Genomic DNA, 21,235 nt, shown 5'->3' on the forward strand with positions numbered 1-21,235 from the left:
ACGTTGTAATGCAATCTGACATAACAGTTCTGTAATCATCACTAACTTTGTAAAGATGGTAAGTCCTCGAAGTGCTCAAATTCGTGACTTTTTGAGCATCTACAGTTCCTGTACATAATCAAGGGAGCAAAGTCAATTTGCTGATGACAGTACGATGCAGTTGAAAGCTCCAGAGCAAGCTAGTACGTGGCCCTTGAGTTGAAATTTTTTTTGCCAACTACATTTGTAAAAATTTAAACCTTGTACTAATTTTTGGGGCTTCAGTTCACCATTATGTGGTACTGGATTAGACCCAAAATGATTACTGAATTAATGGACTAATCGATCAATGTAAAATTAATCATCCACTATTTTGATAATCAATTAATCGCTAAAGTAATTCTCTAAGTGAAAATGTCAAAAATTAACTGGTTCCACCTTTAAAATGCTGGTTATCTTATGCTTCTATAATATTAATCTAAATCTCTTCAGGTTTTGAACACATGGTCGGACAGAATGAGCAACTTGGCCTTGGGAAATTACTTTCTTTTCTTTTCTTTTTTTTAAACTGTTTTCTAACATTTTAAGGAGAGAAAGAATGTACAGATTAACTGATTATGAAAATAATCATTAGTTGCAGCACTATTCTGGATTGTACATTATCGTAAGGGTTTTTGAATATTTTGCTACTCCAAACAGTAAAAATGGTAAAGCAATTTTGTTTTTTATTTCTTGGTTCATCACGTAAAAAAAAATCTCTTTACATTATTTATTATATTTTTTAAATGCTACTGTAAACCCTTTGGTGGCAAACATTATTATACTGACAGTAAGAGTGGCCAATGCTAAATACAAATAGCATAATTAGACAGTGTAAATTGTATCAGTGTAAATACAAAGTTAGCTATTACTTGCTCTGCATCAGCTATTAGCAGCAAAGTAATTGAGGTAAGAAAATAAAAGCTTTTTGTTGCACAAAGACAGTATGATGGGAAAGGCACATTGCTTACCGTCTAGTTGTTTTTTTTTTCCTGCCCCTCCTAACCTCTCCACCCCAGGGACAAAGTCTGGGCCTCCCCTGGTGTCTTGCTATGTGCCTCCATCACACCCCTTACTACTGCACCACCTATAGCCCCCTCCACCACCTTACCCCATCGTCCGGCCTCTGCTTTGCCCACTCCAGCACCCCCAGCCCCTGCACGCCCAGCCTGCTTGAGTAGCCCCAAATCTTCGCACTAAGCCTCCTACACTCACTTCAACATGCAGACCCTAATTAAAGAGAGACCGATTAAAGCACAACAGATGCTGAAAATTAAAGGATTATTTAAATGATTCCCAGTCACGGTTTGGGTAAGATTAGAGACAAGCGAGAGAGAAAAGAGAGAGTAAGAGAGCTGGGGAGGACAAAAGAGAAAGGAAGGTTGAAATAACAAATCAGTGCCACGAAAAGTAGCATCTGATTTGAAATTTACTGCTAGTGTGTTAAACTTTCGGATAGTTTCCTTTTTTTTTAATTTAAAAAAAAATTAATACTTGTTTAGTAAATGTTTGTGAATGCAGAGTCTCACAAGCAACAAAGAAGAGATTTGATGTGTGAGAACAAAAGGAGCGGGCCTTTTGTATCATTTAAGGACTAACTGGGTGTAAAACTGCATACTCATTAAACAGCTTCAAACAATCTCTCATGTTAATAAGGGAGACGGCTTGAACGGGCTCAAAGACCTCGCGGAGACTTACTCTGATAGTATGTTTTTCACGCTGCCCATCACATAATCTAGTTTACACTAGAAGACAGATGTCTTTCTCTTCAGCATGCAGGTGGGCCCACGCTTTTTTATGCTCTCACGTCAATTCTCAGCACCATAGCATCTCATGGGGGCTCATACTGTGCATCCTCTCAGACACACCCACAGGCACCTCTACACTGACAAACACATAGAGCCTAGGTCTTGTTGATGATGTTTTCCATCTTGAGCACCTAAAACTTTGATGCAGAAGAGTGACCCGACTGGCTGGTGAAAGCGGAGGACAAAGCACAGGTGTGAGCTGTTCAGAGAGTCGAGTTTTTTTTGTTTGTTTTCTTTTTTTTAAAATTTGCTGTTTAGCTATCGCCTGAATGTAAATTATCAGGTTTAAGAAAAAAATACTTCTCTTAAATCAATATGCAGCCTACAGTTTTCTATTTCTGTTTCCTGGTTGTACAATGGGGATACAATTCTGCTCCTGCACTGGTTAAAAAAAAAAAAAAAGAAAAAAAGAACAGAGAGACAAAGAGGTACTTTCCCATAACTGGAGCCTGGAATTCTCTACTCAAAAGAATACAATCTCCGCTTTACTTGTCCCCCTCTCTAGTTTGTCGCTCTGCCAAATTACCACCTTATTAAGGACACTGCATGTGGGATGGCCCCAGAGAGATCCCCTTGTCGAGCTAGCCACTTTTCCACTAGCCTCTGCCCGAAAATGTTTTTTCTTATAGAGGGTTTCTTTCTATAAAGCTGAAAGTTAACTTCTGTATTGGACAGAATTTGAAGACCTTGTCCTTGTCTAATACTCATGGCAGGGTTTTCCCTACCGTAGAAGTGTTTTTGTGGCGCGCATTAAGCCGAATGATTTGGGCGACATATCAAAATGAAGGTAAAAACCAAAGGGAAAGTTCTATGCGCTGCCAAAAAACAAAATAAAATAAAATAAACGGAAAGGTAAGCTGCCAAAGGAATGACCTGCCAGTGAATAATCAGTATTTGGACGAACATTTGTGTGATTGGTGTGTGACAGATGCTCATTGCCATGCTAATCAAACAGCTGATTGGATATTTTCTCTGTACCGTCAACTTAGGATAGTAGTTACAACCATCGACTCCGATAAACAAGTTCCAAGCCATCTATATGGTAACCTCCAACAAAGAATAAATGAAGTATAAGTATACTTGTTTTGTTAGGGAGTAATTCTTGTGGATGTTAACAACAGTGATAACAGACACATATAAATTATTTTACAACTAAAGAAATTGCTAACCAGCTAACTTACATATATGTTCATGTATTGAATTAAGTTACGTTAGCCAGCAAAGCTAGCCGGTAGCTAAACAAAGTTAGGCTGTTTTCACACGGGACATCCTCTTCTGATGACAACTGCTGGTCAAAGCATTTTTTTCGTGTAAGAAAAAAAAAGGTGTTCCAAAATGCAGTTGAGATCGTCCTTTGTTACCATAACTTATACTAACCTGGAGTTAAAATTAGATAACAGGCTAGCTTTTGTTGGCACCAAAAAACAAACAAACAAAAAAACAAACAAACTCAGAAACGTCCAGTTTTACTCAACAAATCAATATTGGTGACACAGTTTAACTGACATGTCACTGTGCTCTGATTCCAACATGTTTCTCCACCCCTACCTTATCCAGCTTTGATGTTGCCATGGGTCATGACAGGTCTCGCTGCTCCCTTTGTGATTGGTCAGCTGTACAAGTTGCGGTAAACCACATATATTTCATTAGATCTCAAACATGTTGTTTGGGGAAATGAATAGACTTTTGACTTTAAGTATAAGTGTTGCCAGCTTTCTTTCACAAATATGGTAAGGATAATGGTCGAAAATAACATGAAAAAAAATTAAAATAACTCTAACTTCAAATAATTTCAAACCCCCCCCCGCTCTGGAATCCAGGCAGCACCTAAGCCCTCTGAAAACAACTGTAGTTTTTGAACACTTACAAAATAACTGTTTTATCTCCGCTAAAGTTTTTCTGTCCGGTGCAGTAACAGATATAATTTATCTCAGAATTTGGACAGAAAACATATTCAGCTTTTCAGAAAAAGCGATTAAAGAAAACTCTTATGGTAAAATACATTGACAACTGAAAGATAGTAGAACAGAAGCTAACTTTAAGGGGGTAAGGATTTAGCTTCTCTTCAGACTCCTGATTTCCTACCTTTTCTCTTGAACTTGTTAGGTAACTGAGAGTAAATCTTTTAAGTTAATGAAATTTTTTTTTCTCTTGAGCATTTCAGGGAGCAAAAAGCTTTCCTTAAGGGTCTGTGTTCAAATTCATGTAGTTGTAGAGGAATAAAGACATGCAGATTAGGTCACCTGGTGACTTTAAAATTACCCATAGGTGCGAATGTGAGTGTGACTGGTTGTTAGTCTTTACATGTCAGCCCTGTGATACACTGGTGACCTGTCCAGGGTGTATCCTGCCTCTCACCCAATGTCAGCTGGGATTGGCTCCAGCCCCCCGTGACCCTCAAAGGAGAAGCAGTATAGCTAATGGATGGATGGATGGATGGATGGATGGAATAAATTCACCTAATTTACTCACTCTTTACACGCTCACACATGCTTAGGACAACAGCGTCACCAAGGCAAGACAGGACTAGAGAAGTAATTTACATCTCCTCTTTGTGATATTTTTTTTTCAATTTTCAGATCATGTTTCTTTTTTTCAAAACCATCATTCTCCAAGCATTTGTTGCAGACAGTAATGCCCCTTAAAAGATATGTGTACACTATTCTTTTTCACACCTGATTACTGCAGGAAAGAGGCTACGCCTTCACAATGCCATACTCTACTTGCCTAGAGGCCACATATCTAATTAATATCAGCAATACCTCACCATGCAACTGCCTGCTTTAGAATTAAAATGAGATGCCTCTCTCATCATCCTAACAGTATATATGAGCTCATATCCATATGAATTATGTGCAATCTCTCATTCAGCTCATTCACTGTATGCTCTCTGCACAAAAAGTGAAAACCTACACCTGCTTTGTCCCTGTCTTGTCTTGTCTTGTCGTTTCTTGGTGTTGAAGAGTATGAAATACTTTAAAACGTTCAAAGACATCTGGGGTAAAATAACATTTATATTCAATGGAAATGCCATTCAATTCTTCTTTGGCTTGTCTCCGCCTCTTGTTTTGTGAAGCCAGAAATAAGCGGGGAGCGCAGACAGCAGTGGTTCTGAATAACAACCTGGATGGACATTTGGCATCACAATTCTCCTCGGTCTAGCACTCATTACTTCCCCCTCATTAGAGGACAACTGTTGGGTTGGGAGGCCACTTTGAGGAGGCCAGGATGAATCTCTCCTGAAAAATCTGTCCTTTGCGAAGCCGTTTCTGGATCATACATTGCTGGTGGAAAGTCTAGAGAAATTTCCGCGATTAATATACCTTGAAATTTGTGTGTGTGTATATGTGTGTGTGTTTCTTTCTGAGAGTGTAGCAGTGTTAAGTATGCATCTGACAGTGACTTTGAGGGGGGCTGGATTGAACCAGGGGTAGATGGATGACCCCACATCTGGCACTCCCACGGGACATCTGAAAGACGCAGGGCGGGACCGGCCCATGCGCTCCACTGCATCTCACAGCACCCTGAAAACTGGGCTCCCCAAATGGCTGAAACGGCTGTGTAAATCTCACCCCTTCTTCATCACTCTATCTCTCTCTCTCTCACACACACACACACACACACACACACACACACACACACACACACACACACACACACACACACACACACACACACACACACACACACACACACACACACACTCACTCACAAGAGAAGCCCCTGGTAGCTGTAAGAGGGAGGTCCACTGTGCCTCAGCTGCGTGGTTCCCATTGGGAATTCAACTATGTTTTAGTGTCTCTGCTGATTTCTAAATCCTCACATCACAGCCTCCAAAAACGCAATCCTGTTAAAAATTCGCATAAACAAATCCATCAACAGAGCAGAGTGACAACTGAATGTCTGAAATCTTAAGCTGCCCATTTTATACAAATCTCAAAACTAGGGCTTGGACTATATGGCCCATTTTTCAAAATCATAGATGGTTTACAACATGAACTAATTTCCTTTCAGTTTTCAATAAAATATGGATTTTTAATAAGATTTGCGGCAGCTGTTGAAATGTACAGCAATGCCAGAGATCATAAGCCGTCTTCAACTAACCCCATTATTTTTCTATGTTCTTTTTTGAGATTTGACCCACAAATTTATTTCCACCCATTATGTAACTGATACTGGATGTCATAATATCACAACTATGTTTGCTATAACCACCCAATAGTGCAAAATTTTAAAATGACAACTATTTGTGTCCACTGAGGACAAACTGGCTCAGGTAAAGTGCTACCACATAATTCAAGCTAGAAGAAGAGGCAGAAGTTGGATTATATATTTATTGAATTCCTGTATTAACTGACAAACAAGCTGGCTGTGTTGTATCACCAACAACCATTAGCTATCTAACTAATATGGCTAGATTTATCTACTGTATATTTTTGGTTGTTCACTTGTCCAACAAATATAATAACAACTCTGAATCAGTATTGAACTATTTCAGAGTCTGAAGGTCCCTCCACCCTTCAAATGTTATACATATGTGTAATAATATTTTGACAAGAACAACAAAGTCTTTGTGGTGTCCGCTACACTGCCCAATTCCTGCATGCCTCACAATAATGTGATCTAAAATAGCTAGACACATTGTTTGCGTGACAAGAGAGCAAGAAAATAAATTCGTTAATATCATATGTAGTAATATAAATCTTGCATCTGCAATTCAAATATTACACAGATTTTTACAAAAAAGCTGGATTAACCAAAATAATTAGATTTCTCTCCCTGTCCTGGTTCAGTTTCTTCAAACTAAGCACCAAAGCAAAAGTCTAAGCCACATATGGTGCTAATTTCCAAATGTGCCATGTATATGTGCATGTCCTCAAATCTTCACTTTGGCAGCATTTGTATCGTCAGTGAATGTAGATAGCAATCTCTCACTGAATGGCACACTTCTCTGCTTATCCATACTATGCAGGCCTACCCTCATTTTAGACAGCTCTCTCTTCTGCCTTTCTCTTTCACTTTTTTCTCCTTCTTGCTTTACTTTCTCACTGCCACATAATCTTAATAAGAATGGACATGTAATTATGGTGTTTAAAACGAATACCTTTCCATTAATTTATCAAGAATTGGCTGTAACATAGGACTATGGGGAGTGGAAGTGGGAGTAATATCCCCACTATCTGCCATATTTACCTAACCACAGATAAGAGTTTATCTGTGAATGGAAGATGGGAATGTGTAGTAATAGACAAACAGGAATCCATATGTTCCGAACATATGTAACACAGAGTAGAGGAGAACGACTGAGGTCATAAAGCAGCATGGAGCGGACAGTTTATCCATTAAAAAGCTCGAGTTGGAGTGTTTGTGTGTGCAGGGTGTTGATGGAATCAGGCTCCTTCATTTCTGAGAATTTATCCATGTTACTTGGATACCAGCCCCGGGACACTGTCACTTTTACACTCAGCTTAAAACACGTGGACACACTTATTCACGCATGATGGCTTATGTACAGCAAAGGTGGACAGACACGCATGCACTTACTGACATGCACAAAAATGAGTTTCTCTCTCTCCCTCGCATGCATGCACGCACACACAGAGACGCTCCCTCTCACCCTCCCCTGCTCCGTCAGCTCAACTGACAGCAGTAATGAGTTTCTTCTCTGTGTAAGCCAACTGGCACCCACTCAAGGGAATTTTTCAGGCTGAATTGCGGCCATTAATCACAATCCCAGGCAACACAGTGCCATCACGTGTGTGCCAAACAGAGATACATTGGGGGGGGGGGCAATTGGTCTACAACATAGCAAAGGAGGAGCAAGCGATTATGTCAAAGGAACAGGGAAGGGACTGATGAGCAACGATTGAGAAAGACCGTAAAAATCTAATAGTGCTTCATAAACAAAATGTTTGATTTGGTCATTCATCTGCTTTTTTATTGAGGGCAAGTCTGGGCCTTGGCTTCATACTGGTCTGAATGGAGGATAAAGAAAGGAAGTAGCAGAACCCCAGATGCTCTATTCTGTAAGCAAAAGCTCAGTTACTGGGAGGAGAGATGTTGTAACATCAATCATTACCAACAATATAGGTGGGAGATACTTCCCCCAACTACTGCACGCCTTTAGGAACTTGTGGAAGCAACACAGAAACACATTCATGTATATGTAAGCAGATGTGCTGAAGACTTAAACTTAATACATTCTGTATCATGGAAAAAAGAGATAGGCGATGGAATAAATGCAGAATAATTCCTGGGCAGCTACAGTGACAGCCCTTTAAATGCATGGAGCATTTAAGTTAATGACAAAGAGAGAAGCAGCTGTTATTGTATGGAAAACTGCCATTGCCTCGTTTTGTGACATCCAGTTATTGTAACCACCACATCCTCCTGTTGAGACAGCTGGAAACTCAAAGTCTGACTCCTATTCTTTTCTTTTCACTACCTTGTTTCCCTCGCTCCTTTCAGGGTGCAAGCTGACTGTGGTCACCAGGGTTTGATACTGCTGCTTATTACTGCTACTGGGGTTTTACGCCCCCCCCCCCCCCTCTCCAAACTGGCTGATCCTGATGAATGCATGCTAATATGCAGTCAGTAACCCCCAGCTCCTTTTGTACGCACATGTGTGACTCCTCTGCCACGCCCACCGCATGAGACTAGTTCACACCGATTGACGAAGAAAAATAACAACAGAGGAAGAGGAGCAGAACAAGAGAGGGAGGAGAGGCAAGTACAGTCCCTGTCATAACCACTTAGTGTTACAAGACATGGGTTGAGAAATGAAAGCCCTTTGTCTCTGCCTCTACCTATAGCGTGTGTGCAAACAAAGATTGTGCAGACACTGGATTTGTTAGGATAGTATATCTGTTCTATCAGATAATGAAATATCATTTTTCAGGATTTGAGTAAACAACGAGCAGCTCTGGATTTAAATAAATTGAGAGAAACATTTATTAATATGGAAAAAAACCCTGAAGGCTAGGGCTTACGAACAATGGTATAAAATATATGATTTGTCGTAATAGGGATTCCTTACTGTAAATCAAATTCCTGTCAATTAATCAGGATTATCATATAATGCTAAATTGTGGTTTCAAGCAGCTGCAAGCATTCATTTCTGGTTACTTCTTTAGATAGTTTCCTCATAGGTGAGATAGTTTGCATAGATCGTCTTAGGGCTGCAACTAACCATTACTTTTATTATCAATTAATCTCTTGATTATTTTCTCAGTTAATCTCTTTGTTTATAAAATGTCCAAAAAGGGATATGTTTAACTTGCTTGATTTGTCTGACTTTCAGTCCCAAACCCAAAGATTTTCAGTTTCCTGTCATATAAAGGGAAAGAAAATTAGCACATCCTCACACTGGAACCAGGAAATGTTTGGCATTTTTGCTTGAAAAAAAAAAAACACTAATAAATTATCAAAATAGTTTCCCTTTAATTTTCTGTGAACTTTTCTGTACTTTCCACAACTATTGATTACTTATCTAATCGTTTCAGCTCTAAGCCACCTAGTCTATTCCTGTTTTTAACATTTGAAGGAGCCAAGCGTAAAACATCAGTGTTTTGTCCCACTAAATGACTTTTTACCTTAAAATATCGTGATATGTTGCACAAGTGCATCCCTGACAGAAAGTCAACATCTGGGATGTTTCTGAACAGCCCCTCAGTTACCTATCAATGTGTCTGTACTCTGCCATTAGAAATCATGTAAAATAATGTCCTAAAAACAAACAGGTTGACAAAGAATACACAAGCTGCCTGTAGTGCTGGTTCTCTTGAATGGTGTGCTCTCGTCTCATCTGGTCCCTGCAATGGATGGGAGGAGCACTACCATAAGATGTCAGACATAAGCACATATCACAGGCTCTTCCAGCCTGCCATCAGCCAGCTAACACTCTAAAACTGTCTTCCTACTCACAAATAATGCCTATGTTGGCAAATGGAGAGGGCCACTAGCATCATGTTTCACCTTTTCATGCTGACGCAATGAAATGATCCGCCTTATGACTTACTAAAACATGACATGAAACCACTTTTACAAAGAAAAAAAAAAGCTGAGATACATTTATAAATATGATTGAAGTCTCCAGTTGAACGCATGATACAAATTATATATATGATTACAAAATAAACACATCTCATCTGCTCAGCAGCTACTGACTGAAAGAAGGCCAGTTGAAACATCTCTTTTAATAGATCCTAAAATTGCTAACGCATCACTTGAGGTGGGAATTAGATGTTTCAGTCCTGCTTTCAGAGAGGAAAAAAACCCTCAGTAACATGTCTATGTGAAGAAGGAAGGCAAACTGCGCATTAGCTGTTTTTTTTACTAACAGCAGGTCCAGGTATGTACAGTCACTGCCCATGAGCCTGTGCCAGAGTGTGCACATGTCCATGTCAGTGCATTTATTTGATGTTAAGCGTAGGTAATGTGCAATTTACAGTGATGAATTACGATTCTGGGATCAGGGGAGCAGTTTTCCGGCATGTTCTAACGGCAGAGGCGTGCTTCTTCAAGCTAAGCCAGCCCACCACTGCTGCTTCGCATCCTGCTGCCTATCGAAAGCCGCCCTGAAACAAAGCTGCTGGGGTCAGGAGGTCACAGCACAGCATCGGAATGGAATGTTCCTTCCTGGTTCAAGGTCCGGCCTCCAGAGCCAGAGGGGCCCAGAGATCATTTGAGACCACCGACACATGGTCCTTCTATTTTACTCCCTACCTCTCTCCACTTTCATCTACCCCTGACTGTTTTGATGATAGCAGCTTGTTTTGCTGTGGCCTACCTGCTCTGCCACTATAATAACTCAAATGAATGCTTCTAAGCCACCTACACTTCTATATCAAAATCAAATTAATTCTGCTGTCAAAGAAAACTTTTGACATATGCTGCAAATTAAGTGATTAGAAGCATAACTATGTTAAATCATGTTGTATCATACAGTACAAGGCTTTCAAATCAATGCTCGTGGAATTTCAGGCTGCAATTATTTTCATTATTGTTATGTGTAAAGATTATTGTTTAGAAATGTTGTATGCATTTATTATCAACACAGTTGATTCACTGCAGGTTTACTTCATAAAATGTAGTTGCTGAACAACATCTGGTTGTTCTTTTAATATTGTAAAACACGTGCTTTTTGTCTGTTATATGCTGATGAGCAACCACTCTAAATAAGCGAATTTCACCTTTTTCATTCTTAAATCTCAATTACTGTAAATTTACAACACTGAATGTTATTATAATTTGTAACAAAAAGTGATCATATAAGCCCCATGAACTGTACATGTTGCAAATTTGATTCCAAAAAGTGATACATGCTAACAAAAATACAGACATTGCAAACAGGTTGTCAGGAGGAAATTGGCCACCCCAGAAATCTTTCATCTTATGCCAGCAACAACCTCTTCTAATTGGTTCCTGTGGAATTCATTTTATCCCTGGCGACAGACTCCACACACTGGAGCCTGACAGTCTTTTAACCCCAAACACTTTTGGAGCTCTGTCCCTATGTGACAACTATGGAGAAAAGAGTGTAAACATTGTTTTTTTATTTTCAGTGTTGATCCCCACGAGTTCATGTCTTTACAGTAAATTTCTTATTTCAGAATGTAACAGAAAAGACAATTGCAATGCACACACACACACACACACACACACACACACACACACACACACACACACACACACACACACACACACACACACCCACCCATCATTCGCTGAACACAAATACCAGTTAGCCTCCATTAAAAGTGAAAAATAAGTCTCAATGTGCAAAGCTGGAAACTTGACTTTGAGGACAGGAATTAAACCATGTTGTGAGCAGTCATTGAGCCCTGTCAGTTTTGTGGTCAAATAATAGCTTTAATGCAGAACCTAATCATTATAATTGTATGAAGAAAGTCAAATGTTTTTCTACTTTCTCAGGCTGAAACACGTCTAGTAATAACAGCAATAATAGAGGTAAAGAACTATATTGTCGTATAGAACTGACTTTTATTCTCAGAGACTAACTGTTAAGCCTTTGTGGGAAAACAGAAAACAAATGACAGAGACAAATAAATGTCTTGTGTTTGGGAAAGGGCAAGGTTAGAGCTGTGATTCTGTGGCAGGTTTTGGGCCACCTTATTTCATTGCCAAAGCCAAGGTCACTGCCACTGCCCCAGGGCCATCAGACAGGGGGATGGGTCCCCACTGGGGAATGAGCAGGAGGCTGAGCGTTGGAGGAGGGGAAATGCAATGGGAGGAGAATAAAAAAGAAGGGGAGGGGTATTCTGCCCTAGTGCACACAAAAAGGTCACCGTTTCCCAGATAAACCCCCCTCTCCATCGTCCAGCCCCTCATGACCTCTGACCCCTCTATTTCTAAGTCAGTGCTGAAACAGAGGCAGAAGAAGGGGGAGGGAGGGTGCAAGGGGAAACACACCCACCCAGAGTCAGCAGTGACAAAAGGGGGCCTCAGCCGCAGCTTGCCGATTCGGTCAGGAGAACAAACGCTCAGGCCACCGTCACAAAGCAGAGCCACCAGAGGCTGCACATCTCCACAGCCTCTGCCTGTTCCCAGCCACTCCACTGGCCTGCATTTCACAACTGACAATAGTTGCTGCTCTGCTCCAAGAGGTACCCCAACGCACACAAACACATACACAGGCTAGAGAGGGGAGAGGTGGCTGAGGCCCAAAGGAGAGCTGCTGCCTGCCCATCACTGACTGGTCTTTGTCTGCCACTCCTCTGCTTATTGGCCAGCACAGAAAGATTTCCTGATCCCTGCTTAAACAAAGTAGAAAACTGGAATAAGGGGCCCTGTGTGTTTGTGTGTGTGTCTGTGAACAACTTAAGGGGCAATAATGTAATTAGATAACACTATTATGTTCACTATTATCTCTACCACTAATAACACTAACTAATATCCACGACTGGCTCCACCCCCTGTCTGTCTTTATCCTTATTACACAATTTCACACGTGCAAATCAAAAGGTCTGCCAAAGGAGAAGACAGGAAGAGGGAGTTTTGGTGTTTTTATTGGTGGATGGTGCAGACCTTGTAAAGGCTTTTCACTGCACAATCTGGCCATAAAGGCTCTGTTAAGTGTAGTGAAGCGCGGTGACGGGGCAGTAGCGAGAGCTAGCAAAGCCTCTAGTGAAGCCTGGAATCATAGGAACACCAACATGCAGGGTCAGTACAATCCCACATATCGTTGTGCCTACATCCTTAGGAGAACCCTCCACTTACGAACTTGATTCCCTGTTGCCTTACCTCAATCTAAACCACATCCTCATTCTGATATCGATGATGGTCACACACCCAAAACCCGAAGTTTGGACCACACAAAATACTACTTTTGTCTTCACTCTGGAGAACTAAAATTCAACACCCTCTTCCAAGGGCCAGGTGAACTACAGATGACAAAAAGGCAAACAGGCCAGCGTGGAAACACAGGATTCATCACTTACACGTGCTTGGTACAGGAAAAACCCTTGGAGAGGAGATCACGGTGGATTTGTCTAGATCAAAACAGGTCAATGCTAGATTGCCGTGTATAGACTGCAAAGCCAGACTCCAGCATTTGGAGACTGGTCCGCATCATCCAACCTTTTGCTGCTCTCTCCTTTCACCTTTCACCTCTATTACTTTGGAATTCCTCCTGTGGGCCTTAAAAGCAGGCAGAAGGAATTTTAGGCCCCCCTTTTCATTTGTTTGTTTCAGAATAGCTAGGGTGACCAAGAAACATATGGAGAACAACACAGACGTCATTAACAGAGTCCCACTTTGTCCAGCACACAAGCTCAGATGCAGTCAGATGTACACGCAGAATCACAGACACATCCACTGATAGACAAACACACACATTCTACACAAACATCAAACAAGGGTGCGTTAGGAGCTACCCACTGAGGAGCTATTTCTGTAAAGCATTCACTTTAACTAAAATATAACTCCAGTCCATCCAAGTATAGCGTTTTGCAAAGTTAACACTCCCTTGTATGACAGTGAAATAAAAAGACATTATCTGAAAAGGCATTATCTGGAGGATCAGCTGCAGTGTAAACAACTCATGAGCAGCTGCTAGAAAAGTTGGCACAGTGGGAGGAGGCAGCATCTTGTGATGACAAGGTCAAAGTTTGCTCATGCATTTTAAGTTGTTCTGGATAAGAGCTAAATATATCTGTTAAATATATAAAGAGCCCCATTAAAAGGAAGAACAAGATGTTTAAATTAATTAAACCAATGAAAAATGAGAGCAAGCCAGTACGTTGATGATTATAGGACCACTGGTTACTCTGTACTCTAATGTCATGTTTGTCTTTTTTTCACATTCCCACCTTTTTATCAATCTGGATTTAACGCTTCCCTCTTTTGACCTGTGGAAAGTGTGGGATTTGTATGTGACTCCGGTACAAATGATGTTTCCAGCCACATATTCACATGTCAGTTATGAGCTGCACCAAATTGGTTGTATTGCTGTAAAAGAAATATGCAGAATATAATTATAAAGGACGAATGTTGTATAACTATAATAACTTTTACTGCATTACACTTTTAAAGAAGGAAAGGGCAAGTCAGGAGTAGAGGGAAGACACAGATCTTCCAAAGATGGCTGTAGAAATTCTTGGCACCTTGCCAACTTCTCTATAAACAGAAATAAGTAGAAACTGAAGGAAAATCAAGTGGTGTAAAAGATAAACATATACATTTTGTCTTTCATTTTTAAACATTTTCATGTTAAACCAAACAGTTTTGAGTAGTTTAAGTCTGACCTCAGCACAATGTTCAAAATGGTTGATTCTCCTTGAACATTTAATGGATTGGTATGGTACTTCATGCATGGACTTTAATTGGATCCACTCATTTCAGTCTCTAGATACTTTGATATCAATCCCTGCTATTATTCCATGTGGGGCTCCTCGGGGTTAAATTCTGGGTCCCTTAAACCGGGCTCAGACTACAGGAGTTTTGGGCTGATTTATCCCCGATTCATACCCCCCGACAAGAGAAGAGAAATCTGGTATGGGACTTTGGCCCAGACTCTCTGGTAATGTGAGGGGTTAACAGATCCAGTCCTTAACCTCCCAAACGATTATATGTAACTTTATAATTACATAACTGTTACTATATCACTCTCAGAAAAACATAAATAAGATTAAAAGCATGTCAAACATGGAGACGGTGCGCCTGGAGGAATAAGCAAAGTTCAATATTTCCGTCACCCTGTTTCACCACTCTAGTATCCCTTCCCCTTTTTAGTGGTTTGATTTCCCAAGTGATGTTGTTTACACAGGCAGATATTTTTAGAGCATAAGGGTGCCCATTCTGCTCCGCGCAGTAGCTCATCCCTCATATAATGAAGCAGCTCCCCTCTAACAGTAGATTGTTATAGCTCTCCGCTGTGCATGGCTGTCAGTATGGCTCAGGATATAAGCACACTAGCAACCACTGTGTTCTTGATTTTGTTGTATTAGCCATTCAGTCTTGACATATGGGGATAGAGGGAATGCAATTGATGTAATTCTGGAAAGCAAGTTAGGGTGCATGCCCTTACTATTTCCAACCATGCAGCGTTATCAATACTGTATACAATACAAACAAAAATGAATGTATTTAATAATAATTGATTAGTTATCAATTAACAAGTGATTTAAATTGGTTTGGAAATCTAACTGAACCCAAATTTTACACTGCATCTCACAGACACCCCATTGTTACCCACCACCATGTAAGGACATACAGTAAAACAAGACAGTATTGGACAGCATGGGATCCCTTGGTGATTCTTCCACTGCCTCAAGGTCAATGATGTGTCATCTTCAAAAATAATAGAGATTCACCCTGCCCCTTCCCCCCCAGGAGAGCTGGACAAGCTTAAGCATTTGTCAATGCAAATATCCAGAGTTGTCATTAGGGACATTCGGTACTGGGGTTTATTCAGCTTGCTGACAAAAAACACGGAGGATGTACAGTATCTTTATAGGCATGGGGGGAGAGACAGAGAACAGAGAACAGAGGGAGAGACAGAGAGAAAAAGAGAGAGAGAGGGAGAGACAATAAAATTGGCAGTTTACCCTTGCCTTTGCTCGTATATAACCAGAGTATAGGAGAAGGACCTACGTTGAACACAATCTGAAAAGCAAATTACTATTCTAAAACAATTAATAAAACATCTTCATTGTTGCCAACTCTAAATCGAATCAAATAGAGCATGCATAATCAGGAAAAGAGATCTGAGTATTTAGTCTGCAGGTGTACAGTAATAAACCTGTTTCTAGTGTAATTACACAGCAGAGGACAGAGCTCTCATCCCTTCAGCCCGCCTCATCAGTACAGGGGAAAGAAGAAAAAGCCCTTTCTTCCTCAATCCTTCTGACACACTGGCAGACAGATGGAGGGGCCCTGACCACACAGCAGGGGGGAACACTTTGGTTTAACATCAGCTCAAATACCTGCCCAAAGGAAGGAGCAGGGCAGTCTGAGGCCATGTCCATATGCACTAGTACAATGTGATGTTTTCAAGACAGGAATATCAATGAGAGCAATGATATCGGTGAGAGGAATACAGCAGTGGCTATCCTATATTTGCTTTGTGGCATGCGATGGCAATAGCATATGACTTTTCCTCAAGTTAGTAATGCTGTAATGTCAAAACATGCAGTAGATTTTTTGCATGAATTAATTTAGATTTTGCAAGGATTAAAAGAAAACTTTGAGAGGCTTCATTTTAAATGTCAGGACAAACTTATATGGCATTTAGTTGGCTAAGCTATATGACACAGAGATGACCTGCTTCGTGTCAAGTGAGCAGAGAGGAGCAAGGGTAGGAGGGGGACGCATCGAGGGCGGGGTTTGGCTCACAGACAAAGAGAGCTACAAGAAGATGCAGGGATGGAGCTTCAGCATTCATCCAGGCAAGAGGCCATGAAAGGGGTGGGGACAGGAAGGTCGGAGGGTGATTGAGAGCCATCGTCGACCCTCAAAATACACGCGCATGCACACATACAAACACTGTTGTGTAAACTAACCTGAGCTCCCCATAAATATCTCTCACTAACCGCTGTTTGGGGCTGAGTGGCAAGCCACATAGCTTTTAAAAGTAGCATGTTGCAACTTCTCAACTTCTCCACAGCTACACATTTGACTGGACAGACGTGAGAGGGTTTGGTATAAACTTACAGGCATCCGCTGCCTTCTCCAATTTTCTCCTCCACAGCTCCCTGGCTTCTTCTTTTTCATTAAAGTCTCATTCAGAAGCCTACCATTATAACAGCAGTACAATTTACCGTGATAATTTCAGAATGAAACAAGGTGGAAATTATAATCCAGCAACTAAGGGCTCTATATCAACACTGAAGCAGTCTACAGATAAACAATAGACTGACAAATATAATGCACAGTTATTATACTCTCATTTATTGCATTTTTACTATTTGTGTTTTCATGTTTGCACTGCGTTTGCCTTTTCTCAGCACAATTCATACTGTGTTTGCAAATCTTTTTGAATAGTCCCTGAGGTCAATTACAGTCTCCCCATATGAATGGGACTGGGGGAAAAAAATAAATTATTTCCTAAAAAAGCTTCAACTCTTTCCAATTAACTTCAGACAAACAGACAAAAGCAAGTCATTTCAATTGATCCTAAAAGCTATTTTGTAACGGGGGGCTTTTGTGGTGTGTTGCCTGGTGACGCTGGTGTGCTGTGGGGGAGGGGCAGGAGCCCTGGCCTGGTCCACTGTACTAGGCTTGTCATTCATCCAAATGATGAAAAGCTTCCTGAACCTAAGCTAATGAGGACGTCCTACAGAAACTGAGGAAAGAGAGAGGGACGGAGAGAGAGAGAAACGAACCATCAAAGAGATAACATTTGGAGGAAAAAAGTGTTTCCTGGTCCGACTGTCGATTTAGAGGGGCAACGGGGAGTCCGTCCTACACCAGCCCCCGACAGTGAGCTCACACAAATGGTTGTCAAGCAAATAAAAAGTGAAATTTATGGAGGGAGGTAGTGTGGAGGGTAAGATGGAGGCTTTATCCACTGGGAGGGCTATAAAGAGGTTTCAGTAATCACACCAGCCATTGCATCACAGTGGTACAAGTCAGAGCTCTGTTGAAAGAGTGACTATAACACAGCAAATTACCCCAAAAAGCACAAAGAGAGCATCAACATTAACAAACACTTGGAACAGAAAAAGAAACAAACACTAGTCGCGGACCTTTTTAAGGAGAGCATTAACTTGTTTTGGGCCATTTCTGTTCAAAAGCAAAAAAAACCCTTTATCCCAAATAATTTATGCCCAGCGCAGAACTCTGGTGGGCCAGTAGAGGATGAAATGGACCAGTGAGTGTCCAAACCCCTTTTGAATATAGTTCACTTCAAGGATTAAGCTCCCATAAGATCTTAAATTAAAGACTGAATACATAAAAGTTATAAAAATAAAAATTAAAAATAAAATATATTGAGGCTTGATCAACAGGGGAACACGGAACAGGCGCCCGCAGGAACCTGGAGGCTTAGGAGTGCAAATAGCTGGGCACTGAAGAATGATAACGATTTTCCTGAATGAACTGTAATTCAAAAATCATCTATAAATCCTTCTCAAGACAGCCTACCAGAAAAAAAGCTGAGAGGAAAGCCGCTACGCCTGCTTGTGAACAGTGGGCATATGCATCACTAAACACAACAGGGAAAGTACAAGATCCAGAGGTCAGACAGGAATTCAACTACCACAACTAATGGCGCAATGACAGCCCCATTATTTTGACTTTTAAAATAATTGGGGCATTTTTTCACACAATGCAAATCAATGAAAACTCAAAACATGGTCAAACGCACAGTGACATACCAACATTGCTGTTTTGTGGCAAATCTTCCAAAATAAAGAAGGTATTTGTGGGCAATGTAGGGTAACATGGGGACATTTTACAGTAAGATATTTTTATCTTGCGAGTCCCTTTGACAGGGTCTATGGAGGATTATTTTCACGGTGATGGCTTCTTGCTGCCTTGATACGAGTGAGACTCCCTTAAGGAGTTACTGCAGAGCCTTTACTCATTCAACACCTCGCCAAAAGACTGCCTAACACACCCCAAAAGGTCAGAGGTCAGGGGTCAGAATGTGCCTTTCAGTAATCCTTCCTAATCAATACAGGTCAAAAGGAAAAGCTGGAAAGGTCTGCAGGAGAGCAAAGCCCAGCCAAAACAGAGTAATTCCACTATGAATGATTTTGAACCTGAGCAGTCAGGCCCAAGGGTCGGTAAAGGTCAGGTTCATTCACTGAGGTTAAATCCACATTCAATTTTTCAGAAACAGATAAGTGATGAAGCATTGCTGTATACTTACACAATTCTCTCTTTTCAATGCTCATATGGTATTAAACTCTTGAATTTAAAAAGATACATTTGCTGAATATTACATTGAGAGACTAATTTGTGTGGCACAATTTCATATTACCTTGTAACTTTAAAATTATATGTGATTACTGAATAATTTGCAACCATTACAACAAATTTCAATTACTGTTCACTCAGCTAGTAATCAAACTGATTCTCATTCTGATTCAGAATTTTTCATTACAGGTTTCAAGAAAACAACAAAGCCTGAACTTTAAGTAAACAATATGTGAATGCTACCAGATATTGAAGCTTTAAATAATATATTGTACATTGCTGCTGTATAAATCATCTGGATAATAATATTGTTTTCTCTGCACCCTGTTTGGGCGATAAACTTTGTGGTCATAAATCAATAGATTTTCATTTTCCTCATGCCTTCTTACCACTATGTCAAAGGAATTGTGTGAAATAAAAAATAGGGGGACCATATTGATGACTTTTCCCTGGTGCAGAATTAAAAAAAATGTTCTAAAATTGCAGCCACACTCTGACCTTTAAAAAGAAAAACCCTTTAGTGAGGCCTTAAAAGGTAGCAGTTATTTGACAGCGGCAGCCACTGAGATGTAGTGACTTTTCCCTTCAGCCAGTGAGACGTCCATGCTAACCTCCCTATCCCACTGAGTGGAAAAGCTGTATTGGCCACAACAGCACAGCAGTGTGCTGTCTACACACAGCCCAGGAATCAACAGGCTTCTGTGAGCCTTTGTCCATCTCTGTGTTACAGAATATACATAACAGAGCCCTTAAAAAGTCTTAACGCAGCACAGTGTGTAACAGTACAGTATCACTAAACTCACTTCTGCAGCTCAGCATGTCCACAGGGGAATGTGCACATCCTTGATGCTTTTGATGTAAAGTAAGTTGAGACATGCACTGTATGTGTGTGAGAGAAAAAGAGAAGCAAGGAGGCCGGAGAGTCAGAGTGTCTCACTATGATATGATAAAAATGTTGTAAATGAACCATGGCAACAATGCTGGGAACTTAATGGTGATCAAGAATGGCTTCAAATAAGAGATTTGGTGCTCAAGCCAGAGAAGATTTATCTTGATGCCTCTAACAGGGAGTGGGCTGCTGGGTTGCTTCGAGCTTATTGCACTCTTACAAAGCAGCTTGGAGACTCCCAGCATGAACACTTGTTAATGCTCAACTCAAAGGCTTGAATTTCTAAGCAGCACTGTAGATGAGCATCAGAAAGTTCATTACACTCAAAGAATGATAGTAAAATATTCAAATGACTCCACAGCCAGGGATATTAAGTACATTTACATGCTCAGCAATACCCCAATGATTGGGACTAGACTGAAATGTGATTTCTTGAGGCAATATTTCAATTACAGTGTTTACATTTGTAGAGAACACAGATCACAACTTAATCAAACTTAAGTAGGTGGCTGTGGTTGCAGTTTCTGCTTGTCCAATCATGATTTCTTAACATACTGAGAACACAATCAAATAACATCTAATAACAAGACAAAATCATAAACATGGCCAACCGTGTTAGTTGCCTTACGTACGGCATCAGGTGACTAACAAGCAAAACCTGTGCAATGCATAGATTTAAACCCAATTAAGTTCACAGTGAGCACATGTAAATGTTTTTTATGCCTCCATGAAGAGCAATTACAGCCCTCAAAATATAAAAGCCAAAGATCAAAGAAGAGACTTACTAGCTGCCTGAATGCGGGCCTTCCTGCTCACCACCAGCCCAAAAGAATTCTGGGCCACACACTCGTAGTCACCCTCGTCAGATGAGCCATCGGATTTAGTCTTCTGGAAGTGACCGATCAGGAGTGAGCCATTGATGAAGGTGGTATGATGCTGGTCCTGAGTTAAAAGTAGGCCATTATGCCTCCACTGTGTTGTAATTGGGGGGATGCCGTCCACCTGGCAGTGGAGTATGAGGGGCTGCTCCTGTACGGCGATGATGTCGCTGGGCTCAAGGGTGAAGGAGAGCTCCGCTTCGCACATCACACCTGAAGAGGCACACACACGCACACACACACACACACACACACAAATGATA

The 21,235-nt window shown here is 40.8% G+C and overlaps 1 protein-coding gene across 1 annotated transcript in view; it reads right to left on the minus strand.

Annotated features, from left to right (window-relative positions):
- The window catches only part of igdcc3 (immunoglobulin superfamily, DCC subclass, member 3), a 63,433-nt gene that overhangs the window by 34,743 nt on the left and 7,455 nt on the right, over positions 1-21,235 (minus strand). Inside the window, exon 2 of the mRNA XM_040127252.1 lies at positions 20,880-21,185. Within this exon, the coding sequence (XP_039983186.1) occupies positions 20,880-21,185 (306 nt within the window). The remainder of the gene's footprint in view (positions 1-20,879; positions 21,186-21,235) is intronic.

This window comes from Xiphias gladius, chromosome 1 (genome assembly GCF_016859285.1).
Source record: "Xiphias gladius isolate SHS-SW01 ecotype Sanya breed wild chromosome 1, ASM1685928v1, whole genome shotgun sequence".
Lineage (NCBI taxonomy): Eukaryota > Metazoa > Chordata > Actinopteri > Istiophoriformes > Xiphiidae > Xiphias > Xiphias gladius.